Source organism: Argentina anserina, chromosome 6 (assembly GCF_933775445.1).
Source record: "Argentina anserina chromosome 6, drPotAnse1.1, whole genome shotgun sequence".
Taxonomy (NCBI): domain Eukaryota; kingdom Viridiplantae; phylum Streptophyta; class Magnoliopsida; order Rosales; family Rosaceae; genus Argentina; species Argentina anserina.
Genome location: NC_065877.1, coordinates 7,634,885 through 7,656,740, shown reverse-complemented (window position 1 = coordinate 7,656,740; position 21,856 = coordinate 7,634,885). Strand labels below are relative to the sequence as shown.

General features: G+C 37.0%; 4 protein-coding genes and 1 non-coding gene across 7 annotated transcripts; 2 read left to right on the top strand and 3 right to left on the bottom strand.

Annotated features, from left to right (window-relative positions):
- Positions 1–3,533: 3,533 nt before the first annotated feature.
- LOC126798473 (histone H4) lies at positions 3,534–4,021 on the bottom strand. Its single transcript, XM_050525455.1, has one exon. The coding sequence runs from the start codon at positions 3,982–3,984 to the stop codon at positions 3,673–3,675; it is 312 nt and encodes a 103-aa protein (XP_050381412.1). The 5' UTR covers positions 3,985–4,021; the 3' UTR covers positions 3,534–3,672.
- A 1,551-nt stretch (positions 4,022–5,572) lies between these two features.
- Positions 5,573–10,600, bottom strand: LOC126797965 (uncharacterized). Of its 3 annotated transcripts, none has more exons than XM_050524757.1 (11): positions 10,477–10,600; positions 10,296–10,378; positions 10,045–10,192; positions 9,619–9,739; positions 9,069–9,509; positions 7,706–8,974; positions 7,546–7,625; positions 6,906–7,431; positions 6,499–6,557; positions 6,329–6,383; positions 5,573–6,053 (listed from the first exon to the last, which is right to left on the bottom strand). In XM_050524757.1, exons 1-11 carry the CDS (start codon positions 10,534–10,536, stop codon positions 6,010–6,012), a joined length of 2,886 nt encoding a protein of 961 aa, XP_050380714.1. In that variant the 5' UTR covers positions 10,537–10,600; the 3' UTR covers positions 5,573–6,009. The 3 variants fall into 3 exon arrangements, with proteins under 3 accessions (XP_050380714.1, XP_050380716.1, XP_050380715.1); XM_050524759.1 differs by having other exon boundaries at positions 7,564–7,625; XM_050524758.1 differs by having other exon boundaries at positions 7,706–8,965.
- A 420-nt stretch (positions 10,601–11,020) lies between these two features.
- Positions 11,021–19,363, bottom strand: LOC126796783 (uncharacterized). The gene is made up of 3 exons (XM_050523511.1): positions 19,155–19,363; positions 11,952–13,556; positions 11,021–11,633 (listed from the first exon to the last, which is right to left on the bottom strand). Exons 1-3 carry the CDS (start codon positions 19,361–19,363, stop codon positions 11,021–11,023), a joined length of 2,427 nt encoding a protein of 808 aa, XP_050379468.1.
- A 520-nt stretch (positions 19,364–19,883) lies between these two features.
- On the top strand, positions 19,884–19,955 carry TRNAH-GUG (transfer RNA histidin (anticodon GUG)). Its single transcript has one exon. It is a non-coding gene; the product is annotated as a tRNA-His (tRNA).
- Positions 19,956–21,397: 1,442 nt separating this feature from the next.
- On the top strand, positions 21,398–21,723 carry LOC126799440 (dolichyl-diphosphooligosaccharide--protein glycosyltransferase subunit 4A). The gene has a single exon (XM_050526645.1). It carries the CDS (start codon positions 21,398–21,400, stop codon positions 21,503–21,505), a length of 108 nt encoding a protein of 35 aa, XP_050382602.1. The 3' UTR covers positions 21,506–21,723.
- The last annotated feature ends 133 nt before the right edge of the window (positions 21,724–21,856 follow it).

Below are 21,856 nucleotides of genomic sequence, written 5' to 3'. Positions count from 1 at the left end.
CTGGTACGTACTTCATAACTTCGTATGGATCCAATCCTTTGCATTAATGCCAAAGTACTCAACGACTCGTATACTATGTCCTTTTTATGACTCTAAAGTGTCAAGTTGAGTGCAGATCGATGTTCCCAGCTGATCTAGGTGTGCATGTATGTTATCCGAGAGTAGTATCTGTTTAATTTTTTTTTCTCGGATACTATAGTTTGTGTTTGTTTTTTAACCCAAAAAAATAGTTTGTGTTTGTTTGGCATACAAAAAAGACTAAATTTTCATTCATGCGAAAGATTGGTACTCCGTGATTCAAAGGACCAAAGAACAAAAACAAGTTGACGACTGGTCCATAGAGATCGAACAACATGGGAAATTGGGAATGAATATGCTGATCGATCTTGTATCAACTGCCTCATCGATCTGTACGTTGTTTTCTTAATCGATCTCCTTAATTTTGGTTCTGAATCTTGTTATGGTCATATTGATTGTTGGCTATCAATCATGGTATGGCCGGCCACATGTAAGTTCCCACTAATATTTCTATCCAATTGTTGCTTGGCATATGATTAAGGTGGGATCATGCATGTATATGATTATGGTAACAAATATAAGTAATTAACAAGCAGTATACATTACAGCACGGATCATCCGAAGCATATAGAAGAACATCTAAGATGAAATCGATTACAGCTGTAAATATTTTAAAGAAGATTAGAGGACGCAACTAGCCAGCTAACTCGTGAATATACAAGGTCGATGTTCTTTTTGTAGGGGTGTGCATTGTTTACCGGAAATACAGTACCGCACCGTATCGTACCAATTCAAACCGGATAATGGACCACACCGTTTCATGTGAATCTGATTAAGATTATAAAAATACTAAACCGCCTATAAACGGACTGGATTAGGATTAGGTATTTCTCAAACCGGATATAAATCGAACCGCACCGGTTTAAAATAAATGATTATTTTTATTTAACCCTAATGGGGTAATATGGTAATACACCAATACCCAATAGCAACAAAACCTTATCTTTCTTTCTTTCTTTGTTTTTTAATATTGTTTAATTTCTAGTATAATTCAAGAGTTAAGAGATATTATTATGTAGTATTATTCAGAGATTTGTGCTTTCAAAACTTGGTTAGTATTTTGGTTTGTAATAATATTGGGAGACTTGATGATTTTGTTTATTTTAATTTCATATGTGGAAGCAAGTGGTCTATCTGAAACTGCATCAGAATGTAGTTTACCCAGATAAACGATTTGACTAAACTGGAAAATGGATATGGTTTGCAAAATCGTCAAATCATTTAAAGTGTATTAGATTTGATTTTACCTCCAACTCGCATCGCACCGCACCATGCACATCCCTACTTTTTTTAAATAAAGTGGTGACTTTGAAATTCAGATGTTGTGCAGCAACTGCATGTTATACATGCAGTATTGGACGGTGAATAGAGGCGTTGTTATTAGATGCACGTGGGTGTGTGTGGTGGATTAGGCTGCTGCATGTCATATCTCCGCACACACCAAAATCTCCCAGGACTTCGTGATATAGAAGAAAAAAGGCAAAAAATGATGATTAATTTTAGCTAGTTTGACCTTGAACGTGGCTTAATATACTAATGTGGATTAAGACACAATAGCTTAATCTTTGGCATGCGAACGCTAATCAAATTCAAATACAAATTCCCAGAAACCTGTCCAAAAGCTAAAGAACAAGCTGGCAGTGCAGCCACGAAGCCACCCTGATAAGCATATAAACCAACTGAGAATCTTTGCCGGTTATAAGCACATTTCATTTTCACCTTGATTGTATCGTCTTCTTGCTTACTCGGTTTCATACTTTCATTTAAGATGTATATCGAGCTTCCTCAGTTTTCAAGATTGTGTTTTAAACGAAAGTGACAAACCTCATTTCTTCAAGTTCATACTAATTGAAATGTACTGGTAAGTGGAATCATCATATGCTTCAATAATTCTGGTTGATCAATGATATATAGGTGAACCTTCCCCAGTTAGCTTCTCCGTACGTTGTGTATATATATCTTCAACTGTAAATCACATTTTCCAGCTAAAACCTAATTTATCTGACTAGAATTTTAGGAGCTCGTAATTAAGGATTATTGTGTAAAGTATCACAATGTTGTTCTACGTACTTACGAACTCTTTCTTTTTTACTTCACCTCAGTTTTAGTTAACCACATTACAACGAAGCATACGCAACAATGTACTAAACGACCAAACCTTTACTTGAACTATGTCGGTTGATTACTTGGGGAACAAAGATGAATATGCCGATGACCAACCTAGAGGAAGGAAAGTCGTAATGGATCCTCTTTAATTTGTTTAGGGTAATGAATAAGACAATGAGATATTTGCATGTCCTCTATTGACGGAATCAGATAATGCGGTAGCTAATGCGGCACAATCGCATCCTTAGAAAAAGAAATCCATTACGATGATATATTCAATATGATCTAGGTGTACATTTTGTTGGCACATCATGTCCATTGCATATAACGGTTAAAATTATAATAGCCATCGGTTTGAAAGAGTAGAAGATGAAACTATCTAGTTATTTGTACTTTTGAGGACCCGGACAAAATAATATAATTGAAGTCCATACCAGAAGATTCAGGGGATTTCGAATGATGGGAGTTTTGTCTTTCCTTCTTCTTTGAAGTCTATACCCGGACAAAAACTGATCATTGTTGTGGCAAATCATCATGTACATGCATAAGAAAATACGCGAGTATATCTCATTAGTTCTATATTTGACATTATGACTCATGAATCAATGAGATCCAATATATTGTTTAGAGATGTTAGAATACGAATTGCCTAAACCATACGAAGATGATTATGCGGGGTGAGAATATGGTGTTATTGTTTCCCATACATCAATGTCTTATTATTGTTATAAAGGATTTGATTTACCACTTCTGTTAAACATTTTCCGCGATGACTTGTACTCATCACCATAAGAATTCTAGCCACCAATTTGAGGACTATATTACTATGTAAGTTACTCAATTTACAATTTTACGATAATATTATGCATGTCAGAAACTAACGCGAAGTGTATCGCTTTATTGAAATGAAGATACCTCATACTTCACTGTCCCTGCTTAGACCAAAATTTCAAAACCATGTCCCCAAGTAACACACAGAGAAGGGTAATAGATTCCAGCTTCAACTCCAAGTATATCAGACTTTAAACCCAATTCAACCTATTAATCATCTCCAAGATCATGTGACAGAGAAGGGTGATAGATTCCAGCGTCACTTTTTACACGATGCATAGATGAAATTTGGTTTTAAAGGTATTCAGGAACCATGTAAACCTGCCAGGCTGGGCCCAAGCTGAAGCCCATCACACTCGTAAAAATCACACCACAAGGATAAGAAATTAGCTTTGGCCAATTGGCCATCTCAAATGCAGAGTACAAGTCTCCATTTGAGGTCTCAGAATACTCTTCAACATATTGGAAATTCAACACTGGAAACTGGGTAAACAAAATTTCGGATCAAACACAAACCATTCAACAAGCAACAGCATCGATTCTTCATTAAAAACGACCTAACAAGAACAAACAACGTCCGATTACTTCATAAAAGATCCTAATCGAACCAAATCTCAGACCCACCCCTTTACAATTCCCAAATCCCAATTCCTAACCCTAGCCGCCGAACCCGTAGAGAGTCCTGCCCTGCCTCTTGAGCGCGTACACCACATCCATGGCCGTCACCGTCTTCCTCCTGGCGTGCTCTGTATACGTCACGGCGTCGCGGATGACGTTCTCCAGGAAGATCTTGAGGACGCCACGTGTCTCCTCGTAGATGAGGCCGGAAATACGCTTGACACCGCCACGGCGAGCGAGACGGCGGATGGCCGGCTTGGTAATGCCCTGGATGTTGTCGCGGAGGACCTTCCTGTGACGCTTGGCTCCGCCTTTGCCCAAACCCTTGCCGCCCTTGCCCCGACCCGACATTTTTGACCTGATTGAATTCGGATTTCGGATCTTTTGATTTTTGAAATTGATTTGGGTGGGTGGGTGGGTTTATATAGTGAGGAGGTTTGTGTTTTCTGGCTCTTTGCTATTTGGGAGGGAGAGTGTGAACCGTAGGATTTGGGGTTGATTCAACGGGTGACAATGGTGATCTGCGTCGTGTCTTTAAATTGCTTGTGATTGGCTGGTTTCGCGGCTTGAGGCTTCACGAGGATTGGTGACTTGGGGAGTTTTGTGTTTCTGTAGAGTGAGATATATACCGTTAGATATCTGTATGTGGTCGGTCCAATTTTTTCCTCTTTTTTTTGTTGGAAACTAAGCCGGGTATAGTGGTATATATATTTTTTGAGAAGGGTATAGTGGTATATATACTTTGTATACTTCAACTTAGAGCATCTCTAACAACAAACATAAAATGAATCTCTACATTTACAAGATTTGGCAAAAGTTTTGCATAATCAAATATTAAATACTATAATTTCTCCAATAACTCAAGTTTCAATAACAACCAATCAAAACAATCAATAATTTGAATAATTTATTTCAAACTATCAAATTAAATATATGAAATAATTTATAGTTATAAAAATAGGATTATATATTTTTTTTTTATTTGTAATAAATGTAAAAATTTGCATCATAGAGAAGCTAATAGAATTGAACCAATAATTTTTTTAAGATCTCAACTGCTGCTTCTCTAAAATAGAGAAATTTTGGATATGTTGTTGGAGATGCCCTTACAACCTATTCTACGTGTATTTCGAAACTTTCAGCTTGATGACCCTGATATTTAAGGCTTCATAGCTTCTCATTATAGTACTTCGAAAATTCAAATTTAATAGCGTAATCATCTTAATATTTAAAGTTTTGTGGCTTCTCATTATACTTCGTATCAAATTATCCCATATATATATATATATATACAGTCCCTATCCAAAGTGAAGCTTCACTCTGAAATTTCAGAGTGAAGCTTCACTCTGAAATTTCAGAGTGAAGTTCCAATTTTGGAACACTTTTCGGTCAAATTTTTTCAGCATAAGCGATTCAATATTTAGGTATGCTATTCAAGATCATCTCTACAAAATTTCATCTAATTCGGACATCGTTAAGGTATTGAAAATTAGATTAAATCAATGAATGAATTAAAACTGTTCAACGTGAACCGTTCGTGTAAATCTCAATTTTGAAAGCTCAAATCATTATCAAATTGGATAAAACTTTATAGAGATGATCTTGAATAACATATCTAAATATTGAATCTCTTATGGTGAAAAAATTTGACCGAAAAGTGTGCTAAAATTGGAACTTCACTCTGAATAGAGACTATATATATATATATATATATATTTGCGCCATGTTTTTATTTTGAACAAGAATGTCCCGCTATGGATGTTTTTTATTAGAACTTCCGTAGCTTCTCATTGTACTATATTTTATTACCTAATTTAATTTCCTTAAGAGCCATGACTTTTATACGTACTGTATATGTTTACATTTTTCCTCATTTTGGAGGTCCGCATTAAAAAAATTCCAAATTATAAAGACTGTAAGAGGTAAAATAAGAGCAAGACTAAATTTTCGTGATTAACGAGGTTAGCATTCACAAAAGCAATTTGATATCAAGGTTGTTTTACCCAAACCTACTAAATTAAAAAGAATATACGAAAAATATACAAAAACCTACTGAATTTAAAAGAATATACAAAAAAAAAGATAAAAGACTCTTTAAGCAACTTCAGCATTCCTTTTGCCAAAACACTCGAACATACACATATACATCCCGTATCTCCCTCTATTGTGAACATTCGTCAATAATGACGGTTTGTGCCCTGAACTATCATTATACACCAAGTCCTTGAGATTCTTGTGCTGCCCTGCCGACTGTGTGGAAGTCTATTGCTCATGCTATTCAGGGTATAATTTGAACTCTAACTAATACTACATTCAGCTTATAGTGAACACTACACTTGCTCAAAATAAGAAACAAGCTAGAGCTTCGCCAAGAAATCAACCTCTGTTGGCTTTTCTTTTTGGGGGCTCAGATGTACTGCCTAACAATAGGTGAAACATATCATCATCAGCAGGTATTGCTATAAACATAAACAAGCACTGAAAGTACCAGACATTCCAAAGAAGAAACTTAAGCTCATAAGCACCAAGTATGATGGCATTAAAATCTTGATTTCACAGTGACGCAGATAATGTCGTATAAATCTAATAAGCACATTCTCACTCATATACAGGAGTAAAGAGAAGTATATTACTTTTGTGTGTGTGTGTGTGTGTTGGGGGGGGGGGGGGGATAAGAACCTTTTAAGAGACAAACCTCTTGAAGGTGTTACTGTTGGTAGCTCTTCCTCAATCCCAATAACCCCATGGTCCTGAACACACCATCAGCGATAATGAGTCAATATGTCACAAAGGCTAATGCTCAAAATAGTTAACACTCATCAAACCACACACCTAGAGAAAGTAGAAAAAAATAGATAGGGAAACCTTGTCATAAATTGCTGTCTGATTGCGCCAGAATTCCAAGGGAGGCAGCAGTAGTCTCCCTGCAACATAAGCAATTGATTGAGCACTTTATAATCAATGAAACTGAACAGAAAAGGTTGCACGATTAATTGTTCTGTCTTTCAAACCTTTAAATATCAATTTGTTTCAATCCCATGTTGTTAGTCTACAAAATACAGATAGACATGTTTGAAATGCTATAAACCATTCATTTTAACATTCAGATGTCCCCTCATATACTGAGCTACCGGGTTGCGTTCACTTAAACCCCATTCTCATTCATCTAATCTATTAGCCATACCAACAGGAAATAGTAATGTAAACAGAGTACAACCATGTTTGTCTGTATGCAAAATATATCATCATATCAGGTATGTGAAGCCACTCACCTGATCTTGACCGTCCGGCACTCAAAGATTCTGGAGAAATAATTTTCATGTTCACCTTCGGAGTGGAAAACGATGCCTCCTTACTATTATAAACCGCCAAAGTCAAAGGACTCAACTTATTCTTCTTGCTCACCTCCGACATTGAAGAAGATGCCTTTCTTTTCTTTGTATTAATCTTTGGAGTGGAATGAGATACCTTTTTTATACTGTTCACCTTTAGTGTCAAAGGAGTTGGCGTTCTTTTCTTGCTCCCTTCCAAGGAAGGAGATACCTTTCTTTTCTTTGTGTTCACCTTTGGAGTGGAGAAAGATAACTCTTTGTTACTCTTCACCTCTAGGGTTGAAGGAGTTAACCTTGTTTTCTTGGTCACCTGCAAAGTAGACAGAGATACCTTGCTTTTCTTGTTCACCACTGGAGTTCCATCTTTTTTCTTCTTATCCTCGAAAGTAGGAGTCATGTGTTTTTTCTGGTTCAACCCCACCTTTTCTTGTATATTTGCCTCTGTCTCTGGACTGAAATGAATTTCCTATAAAAAAGAAAACACCAAATGTGACGATCATTAGATAGGTGAACAGTTACTTTGAAAGGATAGCCAAAGGAGTTGAAAAGCATCAACTCAAATTCACTATAACTAGATTACTTGTGTATCAATGGTTACTTTTCTCATGTTTCTCTTCCTAAATTTGTTTTCTTCGTTAGCACCACTCTCTTCTTCTCCAACTGCAACATTCAACTCATTAGTTTGATTTTTCTCAGAAAGTTGAATAAAAAGGCATATGTTTATCCAGAGTGCACACTACCTTCAGTGGTAACATTTCCAAAATCCTGTCCCTCTTTTGTGTTAAAAGTCTGCTGCATATCACCTTCTACAAAATCAAAATCCAGTTTCCTCACCACATTCACATCCACTGGTTCTTGACGTTCAGAATCTGAAGGATGGGGCATCCCATTTCCTACTGTTTCACAATTATCGTTTTCTAATGGGTTGCTCACAATCCCAGAAACTGCTGGAACAGAATTGATTGTATTTGTTTCAGAGTTCAATCCATTGCCGACTGCTTGCTTCTTCCCTTTTCTCCTTAGAATTCCTGAGAACAGTTGGGACACTCTGCCTGCAAACTTGCTAGGGGATAAATCTGATATATCCATTTTTCCACCTGACTGAGCATTTGCATCAACTGCTCTGTCTTGGATCTCAAGGGCTTCTGACACAGGCTCAGATTCTGTATTCTTCTCAATTACTTCTCTCGTCTGTGGTCCCTCGACAGAATTAAATTCAGATAATCCAGCATTCCCCACGTCCAATTCCATTTCAGCAGCATGTTTCATTAAATCATCAACTTTTTTATCATCAATGGTGCTCTCCGAGGACAGGTTTGTAGAAATCTGGTTTGGAACTTCAACATCAGCGTGATCAAGCCGATCTTCACACTGGACCTTTTCATTAGGAGTTTCGTGAGAAAAATGCATAAAAGTTGGAATGTTGATTACCCCTAGAGCCCTTTCACAACAAGAGAGAAACGATTCAAACTTATGTCTCCCTCCTCCTTCACAGTCCACATTTTGTGAAGTATTGCTCACTGTTTCAACTGCTGGTACAGAGTCCACTGTATTTTGTCCAGAGTTCAATCCATTCCAAACAATTTCCCCCATCTTACCTTTGGTTCTTGTAATTATCGACGAATCTCCAAATACTCTGCCTCCAGAATTTCTCAGATGTATCATTGATACATCAATTTCACCAGCAAACGGAATGGTTACACCTGATGCTACTGCACCTGCATCTGTTGAATGACTACAGTGTGCACTACTATGCTTGATTGTGGATACTGAAGTCTTCTCGCTTTCTTCTAGAACCTCCGATGTCCCAACAGACTGCAAACCAATTGGTCTGAAATCCTCTTTGTATGTTTCCTCCTCGACGGCATGGTTATCCAAGGAAATCTTTGAAGACAACAGTTTCAGAAACTCAGCATCACGCATGTCTTTACAAGACACTTGCTCAGGTGAGCCTTCTTCTAGAGAATGATGCATAGAAGTTGGACTAAATTTTTTTGCGCCTGCGGCCGCTTCAGAGATAAGTAAAAATAATATAATGAATAATAGTAATAATCCAAACAAAAATTCAGATAGCTAGTTCTACAAAATCTTGATGGCGCATACCTTTCGCTCCAACTTCACGTTTATCATTTTGTAAGGAATGCTTCACAGTTTTAGATACTGTCAGAACAGAGTCTGTTGTCTTGTTCAAACCATTACCAATCTGCTGATTCGTCCATTTACTCATAAACTCTGACAATAATCTGCTCACTCTGCGTGCAGAATTTCTCGGACATCTCTCCACTTTGTTCATTTGCCCCCCTGATTTAACAGCTGCACTAGATGGTACTCCTCCTACACTCTCAAAGGCATCTGATGATGGGGGCAATTTAGTACTCTTTTGCTTCATAGAGCATGCAGACATTGGGTTCTTCTGATTGCTTTCCTGACTCTTTGATCTACCAAACCACTGAAAATAAATTGATCCAATACGCCCATATGGAGTTTGAGTTTCTTCTTGAGAAGAATGCCCAGAAGTTGGGCTGCAATTGTTTTTGCCTTCACCTACTCCACGGGAAGAGAACAGATTCAAAATGATAATAATTACTTACAATACGAAATTCTAGGCATGAACAAAAACATTAGAAATACATCTAAACATCAAAACTTATACCTTGTGAACCCGAATCAGATATCCTAACAGAAACACCAGCAGTGTTAGAGTCTCCTCCCAAGAACTCTGCAACACCTTTTTCCCAGCCTGGATAAAAGCCTAATTGGAAACGCTTGGCGATCTGCATAAGCTCAAAGACAAACATCATCTTGCAAAGGCCAATACATATAACACAAAACAAGATGCAAGTTCTTAACTCAGGAAACCATGAAGCAGAAACAACCACTGGACTATTCTTATACTCGTTACATGCCTTTACTTTACATTTAATATCCTAAATCCTCACCATTGCTCATATTCAATTTAACTTAATATACACTTCTTCACTAATAAACGTCTAGATAAAGACCCAAGTTCAAAACTTGGACTAGAAATGTAAACCAGAATTAGTAAACCAAAATGTAAAAAAGATGGGTTCTTTAGTACCTCCTCAGAAAACCCATTTGCAACAGTCTGCTGCTTGTTAATAAGCCCTCCAAGAATGACGCATACTCCATCGGTTGTCTCTAGGGTGAAAACATCGTGGCTTTTAGTTATGGGCGCAGAGTTAAACACTCTCCGGGGAATCTCTAGCCTGAAATTAAACGGCGAAATTCGCAATCAAAAATCCCTAAATTCACAAAGAGTACGGAAATGTGAAACCCTAGAACAAGAAATTAGGGGGGAATTGAACTCACCGGGAAGAGACGCCGGCAACAGCAAGCCGTGTCTCTTGATCTTTCTCTTCGGATTTGATGAGCCACCAATCGTAGAGAGTTACCTTTCGAAATTGAGAGCGAGTGAATTAGAAATCAAATTGATTATGTGAAGATGAAAAGGACGTGGAATTGATAGAGGGGAAGCAAAGATAGTACTTACGGTAGGCTTGAAATGAGATCTGCCGCCGGAGATTTGAGTTGATGAAGGAGGAGAAGCCATGGAAGTGAAGCTCTCTGGGCCTCTTGGGCAATATTGCAATCAGGTACCGCGGGAAAACGAAGAGGACTGATGAAGTTGTGCTTTTTTATAATTATAAAGTCTTTTATTGAATTTTGGATGCATAATTGTTTATGGCGCGGGATACGAGACGATAGTGAATTTTTTTTTAATCATTCAATCTGATTCCCTTTATATTCATACTTCAAAAACAGTATTTGGACCTAGGCTGCATGGAATCGGAAGCGGGGACGTGGAAGCGCGGAAGCGTTTTTTTTCAAAATTTCTTGGAAGCGGGGACGTTTCGGAAGCGGGGACGTTTCGGAAGCGCGGAATAAAATAATATATAATTAAAGATATCAACCTGTATATATAATATTACAAAAACACAAAAATAGCAAATTCAAAGTCATTATCCGATTCATAGCAAATTCAATGTTATTGTTACACAACCAAATAAACTCAATAAAAATAAAGACAATACTACTTATACATCAACGACATCATCCTCATGAACATTCTCCTGAATATTATCAAACAAAACAGCCTCCAAAGTCGGTTCATCAAGAGAAAAATCCTCAAACTCAAGCCTTCCAAGATTAGTTTCATCTAATGAATCAAATTGATCACCTCCAACATCCCACATATGAAACGGACCTTCCTTGTAAGAGTCACTACATCTAGATACAAGGCGAAGATTGGTATGTACATACACCAAATCTTCTGCTCTTTGTGGAGTAATTTTGTTTCTTGTTGCCGAATGTATGAACTTGTAAGTACTCCAATTCCTTTCGCAACAAGAGGATGAAGATGGTTGTCCAAGCAACTTGAATGCTAAGGCTTGAAGCCTTGGTGAAGACGCTCCATGAACAGCCCACCATTTCAAAGGGTGTAAGATGGACCGATCATGCATTGCATCAACATTACAAAAATCATCCATACACAAGGAAAAATTGGAGTACTCCACATTAACTTCTCTCCGCTGATCTGCATCATCAAAATACTTCAAGATGCAGTTTTTTCTTTCTCTAGTAATATCAATATCTTGATGAGGAGCCTTTCGGGTGCTATCTTCTAATAGCCATTCCGGACTATAATACCTAATTAATTACCATGACAAAGTCAATCATAATCCATATAATTGAAAAGTAACAAAAATATAGTAAATTCAAATATCAAGTTATCAACACCATATATATATGTAATGAATTCACATATCCAGCAACTAAGAGTGTAATTTGGAATTTATAGACATTCACATATCAAGAGACATTCCATAATGCAATAACTAGTTATCACATGTCCAACAACTCCATTCACATTCACATATCAACACATTTGCATGAGCAATTAAGACTTGAGAAAGATTATAACATTTATATGAGAAAACTCTAATCAAATCATATGGGAAAACTTACTTGGGATTTAATGAATGCGCCATACAATGAAGAGGTGTGTTACTCTTGCTCCAACGAGACATTAACACCTTATGCACAGCATTCCAAAAGCTTGAATCCTCATGTAGTTGTTTCCTTTCTTTCCTATATATGGCTTTCTTCACATTCTGAATCATATCTTCCCACCATTCATACACTAAATGAAGAGACGGCTTATCTGTGTCTGAACGTCTAATCATACTATATATGGGCTCAGTAAAAGATATAACATAATCAAGCTCATCCCAAAACATCTCATCTAGAATCTTCTGTTTCACTGCAGCGGCCTTCCTCACATCATCTTCCTTGTAATCATCCCATTTATTACTGATTACCATATGTTGCAAACCAGCCTTTATTTTCTTAAATCTCTTAAACATCACAAGTGTGGAGGCAAACCTGGTTGAAGTAATTGTAAGGAGCTTAAGATCATAATGCTCGGTAAACATCACCAACCTCATCCCATGGTTCATTATGAAGTTCTTGATGAAAGAAATATCATCTGCAAGAGGCCCTATCCATTTACAAGCATCATACACATCGTCATTGTTTCTTGTTTGCAGCGAAGGTGCACATATATTCTTCACAGCAAGGTTCAAGGTATGCACTACACATGGTGTCCAGAAGATAGAAGGATACTTGGATGAAATAATTGCACCAGCTTTCACACAATTTGCAGCATTATCGGTGACTATTTGAACAATATTTTCATGACCAACCTCCTTTATGCATTCTATAATCAAATCAGCAATCATATCCCCAGTTTTTATTTCACATTGAGTATTTACTGCCCTCAACATCATCGGACCATTTGCATTTGCAGCAATCAAGTTAATGATGGGTCTTCTTTGCGGATCAGACCAACCATCACTACATATACTCACCCCTTTAGCATTCCATGAGTCTTTGATCGGTTGTAAATGAAGCTCAAGGTTCTTCCTTTCCTTTTGAAGAAGTGTAGTCCTCAATGCATTGTAACCAGGTGGAACATATCCTGGAAGGCTAGAAGCACGCACATATGACAAGCGATAATGAGGATTTCTTGCAAGGTTGAAAGACAAACCACCTGTGTAAAACATTCTTGCTACTTCACCATCACATTGCTCCCTAGAGTTATTTTGAAATGCTTTCTCCAAAGCTGTACCCATTCCCCTCCTCTTCTTGGGCTCCGCTGCACTTGATGTTGGAATACTAGAATGGTAACTCATATCATAATCAAGTGAAGAAGTTGATGCATTCCTCGATGATGAAGGCAACGGAACTGGTCTAGGGGCTGCATTTTTGACTCTCTGTTTGCAATCATTTAGTAACTTGCTCATATTAGCATGTTGTTGAGGAGTGACCTTCAAGCAATGTTTAATACATTTTCCACCATCCTTTAACAAATGTGTAGCCACTCTATTGTGAGATCCAACAACTGATTTTTCGCAAAACTTACACTGAAACCTCCAAGATCCTCCCCCAGGCATCTTTTCATTCTTATTTGCATAAATCCACAAATGAGCTTTATCATCCACATCACCTTGTTCGACATTAATACTTGCAGCAGATGTAGAACCAGTGCTACTAGGTTGGTGGCTCATATTTCTATAGAAAAAAAGAAAAGAAAAAAACAACAACATCAACACAGACTAACATACAATCTGTGGTCTTTCATTATTTTATTTAGGCTTGCACACATCATACCATTTTCTTTCATCTTTGTAAAATTATTAATTCTCAAAACATACAACAATATATATATAAGCTTCACAATAATGTTTTTGAGTATTGCATGAGGTAGACTACTCGTGTGCTTGTGGCATGATAGAGAAGACTGATTCATTGACACTTCCATAAAAGAAACAAAAAACACGAAGATGACACTGCATCACCTATTGCTTATAGCTTAATCTATTGCTTTACTTTATTGCATGAGGTAGACAACTCGTGGCGTTGGGGAAGAGGCTACATCGTTGCCTCTGTTTCTGCAGCTGTACAATAGAGGGAGAGAGAGAAAATAGGTGTCATGAGGTGATGGTGTGTGAGTGTGTACAAGTTTTGGGTTCTTTTACCTGATCTGACGGTTGAGGAAAATAGAAAAAAAAAGGACGGATGAGATTTTTAAAATGGGTAATTAAATTTTCTAAATTTAATTTAAAAACAGAGAAATTTAAAAAAAAACATTGGAAATCAATCGAGTGTCGGAAAATGATGAATATCCTTCTATAAAAATATGAGTACTCATTTGTACAAAATTACACAAGTATATACAACTTCCATTAAAGATGAGATTGCCCACTAACTTTTTAGAGTTTGATCGACATTTTTGTGTGCATAATCTTTATTGTCTCAATTTGTAGGATTACATGCACAAGTCGAGTTCAAGAGATAGCAACAATTGCAATAAAAAAAACCTAATATAATTTATAAGTTGTTGAAAATGATACATTATAATTTAAATTATTTTACCAGTATAAATATGTCTATTTTAGTGATTATACCACTCTAAACCACTTTTTACTTATAACTTATCAAACACTCAAAATTATTTTTCAATCTCACATCAATTTTCAAGACAGTTTACTTATAATTCCTCTCGCAACAGTTTTCAAAAACAATTATGTTAATAACAACTTCAAAAACAATTCTGGTCACAACACAGCTGTGTCAAACTGGGCCTAAACTTGGTTACTTCTTCCTCTTCTCAAGTCAGTTCCCTTGCTCCTTGGCTTAGCTTTAAATCAAAGTGGAGCACGATTTGGATGACTAATCGACCACTTCATCTTCCCAATGGTCAATCCCATGACTTTACTCAAATCAGCCAATTCAATTTTCTCCATCAAAACCCATATATTGTCAACCACCTCGAGCGCTTCAAGAAGGAAGGGGTTGTAATCGTCACAACATGATTTACAAGTGTCCGAACACGCCCTCCTCAATGCAAATGAGAGCTCCCCGCCCACTATCAGAGACTCAGTTTCCATCCTCCGGGTGACTAACTTCACCAATTCAGCAGGTGTTTGGACATGTACCCATTTTCCTTGATGTAGTAGTAAAGGTAGAAGATAATATATTTCAAATCCTCATACTCCATGAATCTCATCATTAGATCTTGCTTTTTAATCGGCCTTAAGTAATACTCACCTTGCGAGAGGTAGCAGTTGTGTTCCAGTCTTGTATTGAGTACTGATCGAAACCTGGCAAGTCTTATGTGAGTGTGTGCTTCCACATAAACTCGAAGGGGACGGGAGCCTCTGCTTCAAGAGGAGAAGACACTTTATCCACCAAATTACCGGAAGTAGTATCACCACCAGCCCTCCGACACAATGAATGACCCGAGCCTGATTTTATGCGTGCTGCCAACTCTTCACGTTTTTCCTTGGCGCAAGATCAAAGTTTTTCGGGCTACCACCTTCATCATTGCTAGCATATCCAAGCAATTTTTCTTCCCCTTGCCCTTGCCTCCATTGGAATTATCCGGGGAGGAGTGATTCTTTTTTTTTTTCAAATCTTTTTTTCTTAATTTCTATGGGGTGAGGTGTTGTTTATTAAATCGAATGGAAATCAGAAATAACCGTGTCACTCCATTAAATTATGTGTGGTGATACAGTGGGAAAATTTCAAAAATTTGTTGTTTGAATGATCTTATAAGTTATTTTTCAGTTTGTCACTTTGTGGCTGAAGTGAGTGAAATACTTATCTTTAGTGAGTGATTTGCATTATAATATGGACCTTATTGTTGTTGAAACTTCTCGACCTTATTGTTGACATTCTACATACTATTTTTAGGTAATTATTAGATCATAGTCATCACGTACACAAATTAACGCAAAAATCCACAAAATTTATACCAGGTGAAACTTTTACTCAACATATACTTTCATACATATTCATACATGTGCGACGCCGGTGTGGTTATCGGTGAGCGGAAAGGACGTGAAACTTTCACTTATCAACACTTTATTTATTTTGTTTTTATTTTTTTCTTTAGAAAATTTGTTTACGTACTTTTTAAAATATGAAAATAATTTCAAAGTTCTTAATTTGATTTATTGGTATTTCATGGTATTCTCTTCTTACCCCTACCCGACTACCCCCCTCATCACTTTTAATTTGGAGTTAATTTGGTAATAATAGTAGAGATAACATCTTAGTATGTCATGGTGTTCTCCAAAATATAGAAAGTATGACTTTATTAATCAATCTTGTAATTCTAAAAAAAACATCAATCCTTTGAAGCAGCTGCACCGGTCTTATTTAAAATAATAATAATAATAATAATTTGTATACATAATGATTGTGTTAAATTATCTTATTTGCACAAAATCTTATTTCTTTTTACAATATAAGTGCACGACTAAGCAAATTTCATCTTCAAGGCTATTTATACCTTTAATCAAATGATTCATATTTAAAGATAGGTAGACTTAATAAATGTGTGTGCAGTAAAGGAAAAACACATTGTCTTGGGACCATATGTTTTCTACATGCTATATCAAAGCTCATATTAAATTGAGATGACATCTACGTGTTTATCCCATTTTTTATTTATATGATATATGTTAGTCATTAAATTTATAGATGTGAGGATTTTTTTTAAACGACAAATTGTCATATATAAAAGAAAATGTAATGTATGAAACAACATGAACAAAACTCATACTCCCTAATCGGAAGAAAAAATAATTAAGAGTTTGCGAAATGAAAAAATCCTAAACAACTAGCAAAGCTAGAATTATAAACTAACATTTCAATGTTGAGTCTCTACATTCGGCCAAAAATAGCTAAACACGACATGTTAGCATGACTAACTTATTCTTGAGAACTCGAACATGATCTCAAACGAGGAGAGAAGCTCCCCCATAAGCACCCTATGAAAATCACCACATCCACATGGGCCTCCGAGCTTTCTGGCCTAACAACCTATGTAGCCTGAGAACCACTAGGCCCAGCTTCCTCCATATGAAGCATTAGTTTGGGCCTAAAGTGCATCTTACGAGCCCGCTGAGACCCAGTCTTTGCCTGCCCAATGTAACGCCCCGGACATATTACTTTACAATGCCAGAAGCTTTCAAAATATAAGTCTGTAACTTACGAAACAAACCTATATTTCAAAAATATGTAAAGCCTTTTTAGAATATGTGGTAACATCAAAATGTATATCTGAGGCTAAGACTTAAGAGTACACTGTGGAAGCAAGGAAAAACTTTTATAGCAAAAAGATATATTTACATTCCACTGGTTCAAGTCCTAAACAAGAGTTCACAAGTGGAGTCACAACAAAAGAGCAGTAGGTGTATGATAACTAGTTTACAAAGTTTCCCAACAAAATAACAACATATTCACAATGTCAAAGGAAGGGAAACTGGAGAACACCTGCTCAACCAACAATCAAGTCTGAGAAGCTATATACAACTGGAAAACGCTAACACCCAAGTACCTAAGCATGATCCTCAGTTGACTCCAACTCAGTCCCTGAAAGGAAAGTAGGGGTGAGCATCACATACGTTCATCTCTCAGTAAAGGGCTCCACCCTACCAGGTTTTGTAATAACATGTACTTAACAAAATATACAAAAGAATGCATAGTAGTCTTATGAGGAATGTCGATAAATCGTAAAAGATATGACGCAAGTCGGGATCCCAAATCTCAAAGTCTAGATAACCGGTCATATAGACCAACTACATGGCCTTACTCGTATTGATATAGTCACTGGCAAGCGTAGCAAGAGCGTTCACTACCTAGTTACCCATACGTTTCGAGTTCGTCAATAAGATTGAATCTTGCACGACCGGTGTAACCAACTCTCCGGAGCTTAAGGGGATCGAACCTAAGGAAGTCGCTGCCACCTTTCACTCTCAAGTCATCTAATAATATCACTTAACCGTATGGTATGGCCTTAACGTGATAATGATAATCCAATGTCGTAAAACAATAAATTGAAATAGCCTGAACCATACGTAAGAATAATGCAATTGTAGAACAAAAAGCTTTGAGAAAGATATAGTGAGGTTAAGTGAGCATCACACCCTACCTGGAATTCAAACACAACCACTTCAGTAATTCACCCTCTTTCAACAAGCCTTGGGGTCACTGGAATCCTAAATCCAATAAGTCTAAATCAGTAATATATTTAGACCAAAACAATTCACAACACAGAGGACTTCCGCTAAGAATGTGACTCCATATTCTAATCACAACTTCATATTCAAATTGCAACATTAACAATTTAAAATGCACACCAGCAACTATAATCAATCATTAAAATACCACCACCATAGTTCAATCTTAAGCTCAGTCCATAAAATTAAAATATGAAATCATGGCTACTGAGCCTTAATTCAAACCAAACTAATGGAGTAATCATCCGTACACTAAGAGAGACCAATTCAATTATATTCTTGACAACAAGCTTATAATCTCCAAGGAACTAACTCTTCCTCACTCTTCATCAATATACAACCTTTCTTTAAAACAATTGAATTCAACCCAGAACATAAACCCAACGTCATAAACAACTCCACCCCACAACTTTCATTATGCTCAAATCAAACAAACCCAACTACGAATCACAAACACCATGAAAAAGAATCAGAATTTGATCAATACATGGTCACTGATTTCTGATCGAATTCCAGCTCCACTCTTTTGATAACTCCCACTAACAGACTTTAAATTAATAAGAGGTATCATTAACCCAACAACCAAAGTGAAATTGAAATTTGAATACCAATAACGGGGTTGAATTTACCTGAGAACAACTTGGTTCTATTCCAAACTCTAACTCGGTGTCTTGTCTCAATATAGAAAATAGAAGAGAATGTCGATGGGTTCTTCCTATCTTAGTGAGGTTCTCGTCGTAGTGTTTCTTATGAGCTCGAGGGAATTAAACCTTGGTGATTGAAGTAATCAACTTGGAATAGAAAAGAAAGTGAGGTTGGTGCTTCAATGAAATGGTGGTAGGATAACAACTAAACATTTGATGTCAGATCAGAAACTATTATCTTTATTCCACACTACCCATATGTGGAAATTACCTCCTTAATTTCCCAAAATAGACCAATAGTTCACATTAAGACTCAGTAAATAAATTCTAAGTGGGAACACACAACTCAATTACCCGACTTTGAAAAGAATTTCTGAACGCAAATGTCGTAAGCAACAAAAAGTAATTAAATAAAATTTCCAGGTCTCACACCCAACCTTCTCTGACCCAATCTTCCTCGGTCCAGCTTTCCCCGGTCCAACTTCTTTATATCTAGTGGATTCACCATCAACAACCCAGCATCTTGATGGGGGAGATGAAGGTTCGTCGGAAAATGTAACTCTAACAACACCTCTGCCCTTGTACCCGGTGTCTCAAAACCACCCTTTCTCATTGCCACCACCAAATCCATCTCACCTCTCCTCATATTGCCACTCTGCCCACTCTGCCTTGCTGGTGGCGCTAGAAGGGCTATGATTTGTTAGTTTTCTCAAATATCTCATACATACTACCAACAACCAATAAAAATTGTGGAATTACTATTAATAGTTTGTCAATGACAATCAATCCATATCGGCTCTTTAAAAGGCAAGAACTCATGATTGGTATGATGTGTAGATTTTGTTGTCATGTTAAATGTATGCATAGCACGTATTCCTAGTGTTTTCACAAATGTGCCATGATCAGGCTACAACGGTACAACCTACATGCATCACTTTTTTGAGTTGATAAATGAGCAATTCCATCCCTAATGCAACATATGCATTTCACTTTCATCACGATGTCGAATGAAATTCCATGGAATATCCTTCCAAAACATAATTGTTAATTGATTAAGACAAATTACGAGCTATTGAAGAAATGGAATTCCAGGTAAATTTGTATGTTTTGTAAGAAAATCATCGGGGAATTTTGTGACTAGTATAAAATGTCTAGACAATCATCTTGTGGCTGTAGTTTAGTGGTAAGAATTCCACGTTGTGGCCGTGGAGACCTGGGCTCGAATCCCAGCAGCCACACACCTGACATTTTTTTTATTTTTTTTGCCATAGGCAATAGGGATCATACGACGCCGTTTGCTCGTCACTCGCTCCAGATTTATAAACATAGACCCCATTACGCTCTCCCGTCCCAGACTCATCAAATTTCACAGAGCTCCTGCCATTGACTGACTCTACTCGCCTCCGAAACTGTGAGCTACCCTCCCTCTCTTCTTCAATTTCTGTTCTAGTTTTATTCTGATCCGTCAGATCTCAAATTTACCGCGCCGATTCTGTTCACTTCCATAAATGTAGCAATAGTTTTACTGTAGTTCATTGCAATTTTAAGATCTAAAGAATTGTGCATACTATGTTAATCGTAATGGCTTTCTTGAATTCGAACGTGGGTTTGTTGTATAATGCTTGATTTCGTTCAAGGAATATTTACTCAGTAGTTTGGTTTTGCAAAATTGTGACTGAAGCAACGGTTTTCAAAGGGTTCCCAACTCCCATGCACAATTGTCATCAGCATACTCTTACGAATTGTTTTCAAAATCAACAGAATTGGGGATTATCATGCCTTTTGTTTTAATGATGAGTGTTGCTAGAATTGTTTAGTTTGATGGTTTTGGTAGTGAGAGTCGAGGAGTATTAAGGAGAGTCGAGGAGTATTAAGGTGGAGTATCAAGATTGGTGTTCTGCGAGCTCTTAGGTTAAAACAACGAGGGTTTGGTATCGATACATCACCACATTTGCGTTGAGCATTGACATTGCCACTTCAGCTGCAAGCTGTGTTAAAATTTGGGTGAAACAAGTCCTGTGGTATCTAGAAGAAATGAACACTTGTTTAGTCAACACTATAAGGACTCTTTCCATGTAAGAGAAAGATTAGTATGTTATAGACTTGCTGTGAGTATAACTATTGCCATGAGGGACCATGCATTTTCAAAGGACTGATAGAGACTCGCTTTGAGCAGGTGTTATTTTGGCGCTGTTGATTTGTTCTCTATTTTGATTTTGTACTTGTTGGATTGACAAGGTTTACCAATGGACTTTTGTCTGAGGCAGTGGTGCTGGTGCTTCTTACATACTTTTATATACACCTCTTAATTTTGTGGTAGAGCTGCTGGGACTGACTCCCTTGATCTCCCCTCGTATAGTAAAACCCAGTTTCTCCCATATGTTAATTTCTTGAAGTTAAGGGTTTATGGATTATGTGTTTATATATAGCTGCTCAAAGCTCTTTCTTTTAGCACTTATTTCAACTTCATATTGATTATATCCACTGAATAAATTCGTGTTTAGTTATGCGCATGTCTACTGGAATTTGAACTCCATGTGATGTTTGTTTGGGTTCGTTACAGAGAATCTTTCAATGTTGCCAATTTTTGTTGGTGTTGCATCCCTGTTTACCAAGTATTTTAAGTGATACTGTGGGTACAATTCATCCTTCTGAAGTTTTGATGTTTTTTATGTCCCAGATGTTTGACGATCAGGACCTGGGCTTCTTTGCTAATTTCCTTGGCATCTTCATCTTTGTTTTGGTAATCGCGTATCATTATGTGATGGCTGACCCAAAATATGAATAGACCTACCATTTTTGCTATTGGTAGTGATGTCCTATTACTTCTGTAGTATGAGTGGTTTCACAATGGATACAACATAAATTTAGCTAAAGGGATATTATGCAATATGAATGTTCGCCATTATAGACATGTGACATTGTAAGATTTTAATTTCTGCTGCATATGAAGTTCGCAGCACTTTTGCGTTCATATTTATGGATATTGGCTGTCTTTATGTTGGTTCTGTATTGTCTTGCCTTTGTGATTTGTCATGGTGTTCTTAGAAATTGCAAAAGAACTTTTTGATTAAAGTTGGGATAGATGACTGAAAGGATCAGAGGTGGCATCAGCGGAACGAAAAAAGTTGCATGGTGA

Excerpts from the sequence above, each read along its gene's own strand:
- LOC126796783 (XM_050523511.1), bottom strand. The coding sequence starts at position 19,363 with ATGAGGAGAGGTGAGATGGATTTGGTGGTGGCAATGAGAAAGGGTGGT. Across the intron at positions 13,557-19,154 it reads GGAAGATTGGGTCAGAGAAG|AAATATGAGCCACCAACCTA; the intron begins GTTGGGTGTGAG and ends TTTTTTCTATAG. Across the intron at positions 11,634-11,951 it reads GCGCATTCATTAAATCCCAA|GTATTATAGTCCGGAATGGC; the intron begins GTAAGTTTTCCC and ends GTAATTAATTAG.
- LOC126797965 (XM_050524757.1), bottom strand. The coding sequence starts at position 10,536 with ATGGCTTCTCCTCCTTCATCAACTCAAATCTCCGGCGGCAGATCTCAT. Across the intron at positions 10,379-10,476 it reads GATCTCATTTCAAGCCTACC|GTAACTCTCTACGATTGGTG; the intron begins GTAAGTACTATC and ends CAATTTCGAAAG. Across the intron at positions 9,740-10,044 it reads CAAATGGGTTTTCTGAGGAG|ATCGCCAAGCGTTTCCAATT; the intron begins GTACTAAAGAAC and ends GAGCTTATGCAG.
- LOC126798473 (XM_050525455.1), bottom strand. The coding sequence starts at position 3,984 with ATGTCGGGTCGGGGCAAGGGCGGCAAGGGTTTGGGCAAAGGCGGAGCC.
- LOC126799440 (XM_050526645.1), top strand. The coding sequence starts at position 21,398 with ATGTTTGACGATCAGGACCTGGGCTTCTTTGCTAATTTCCTTGGCATC.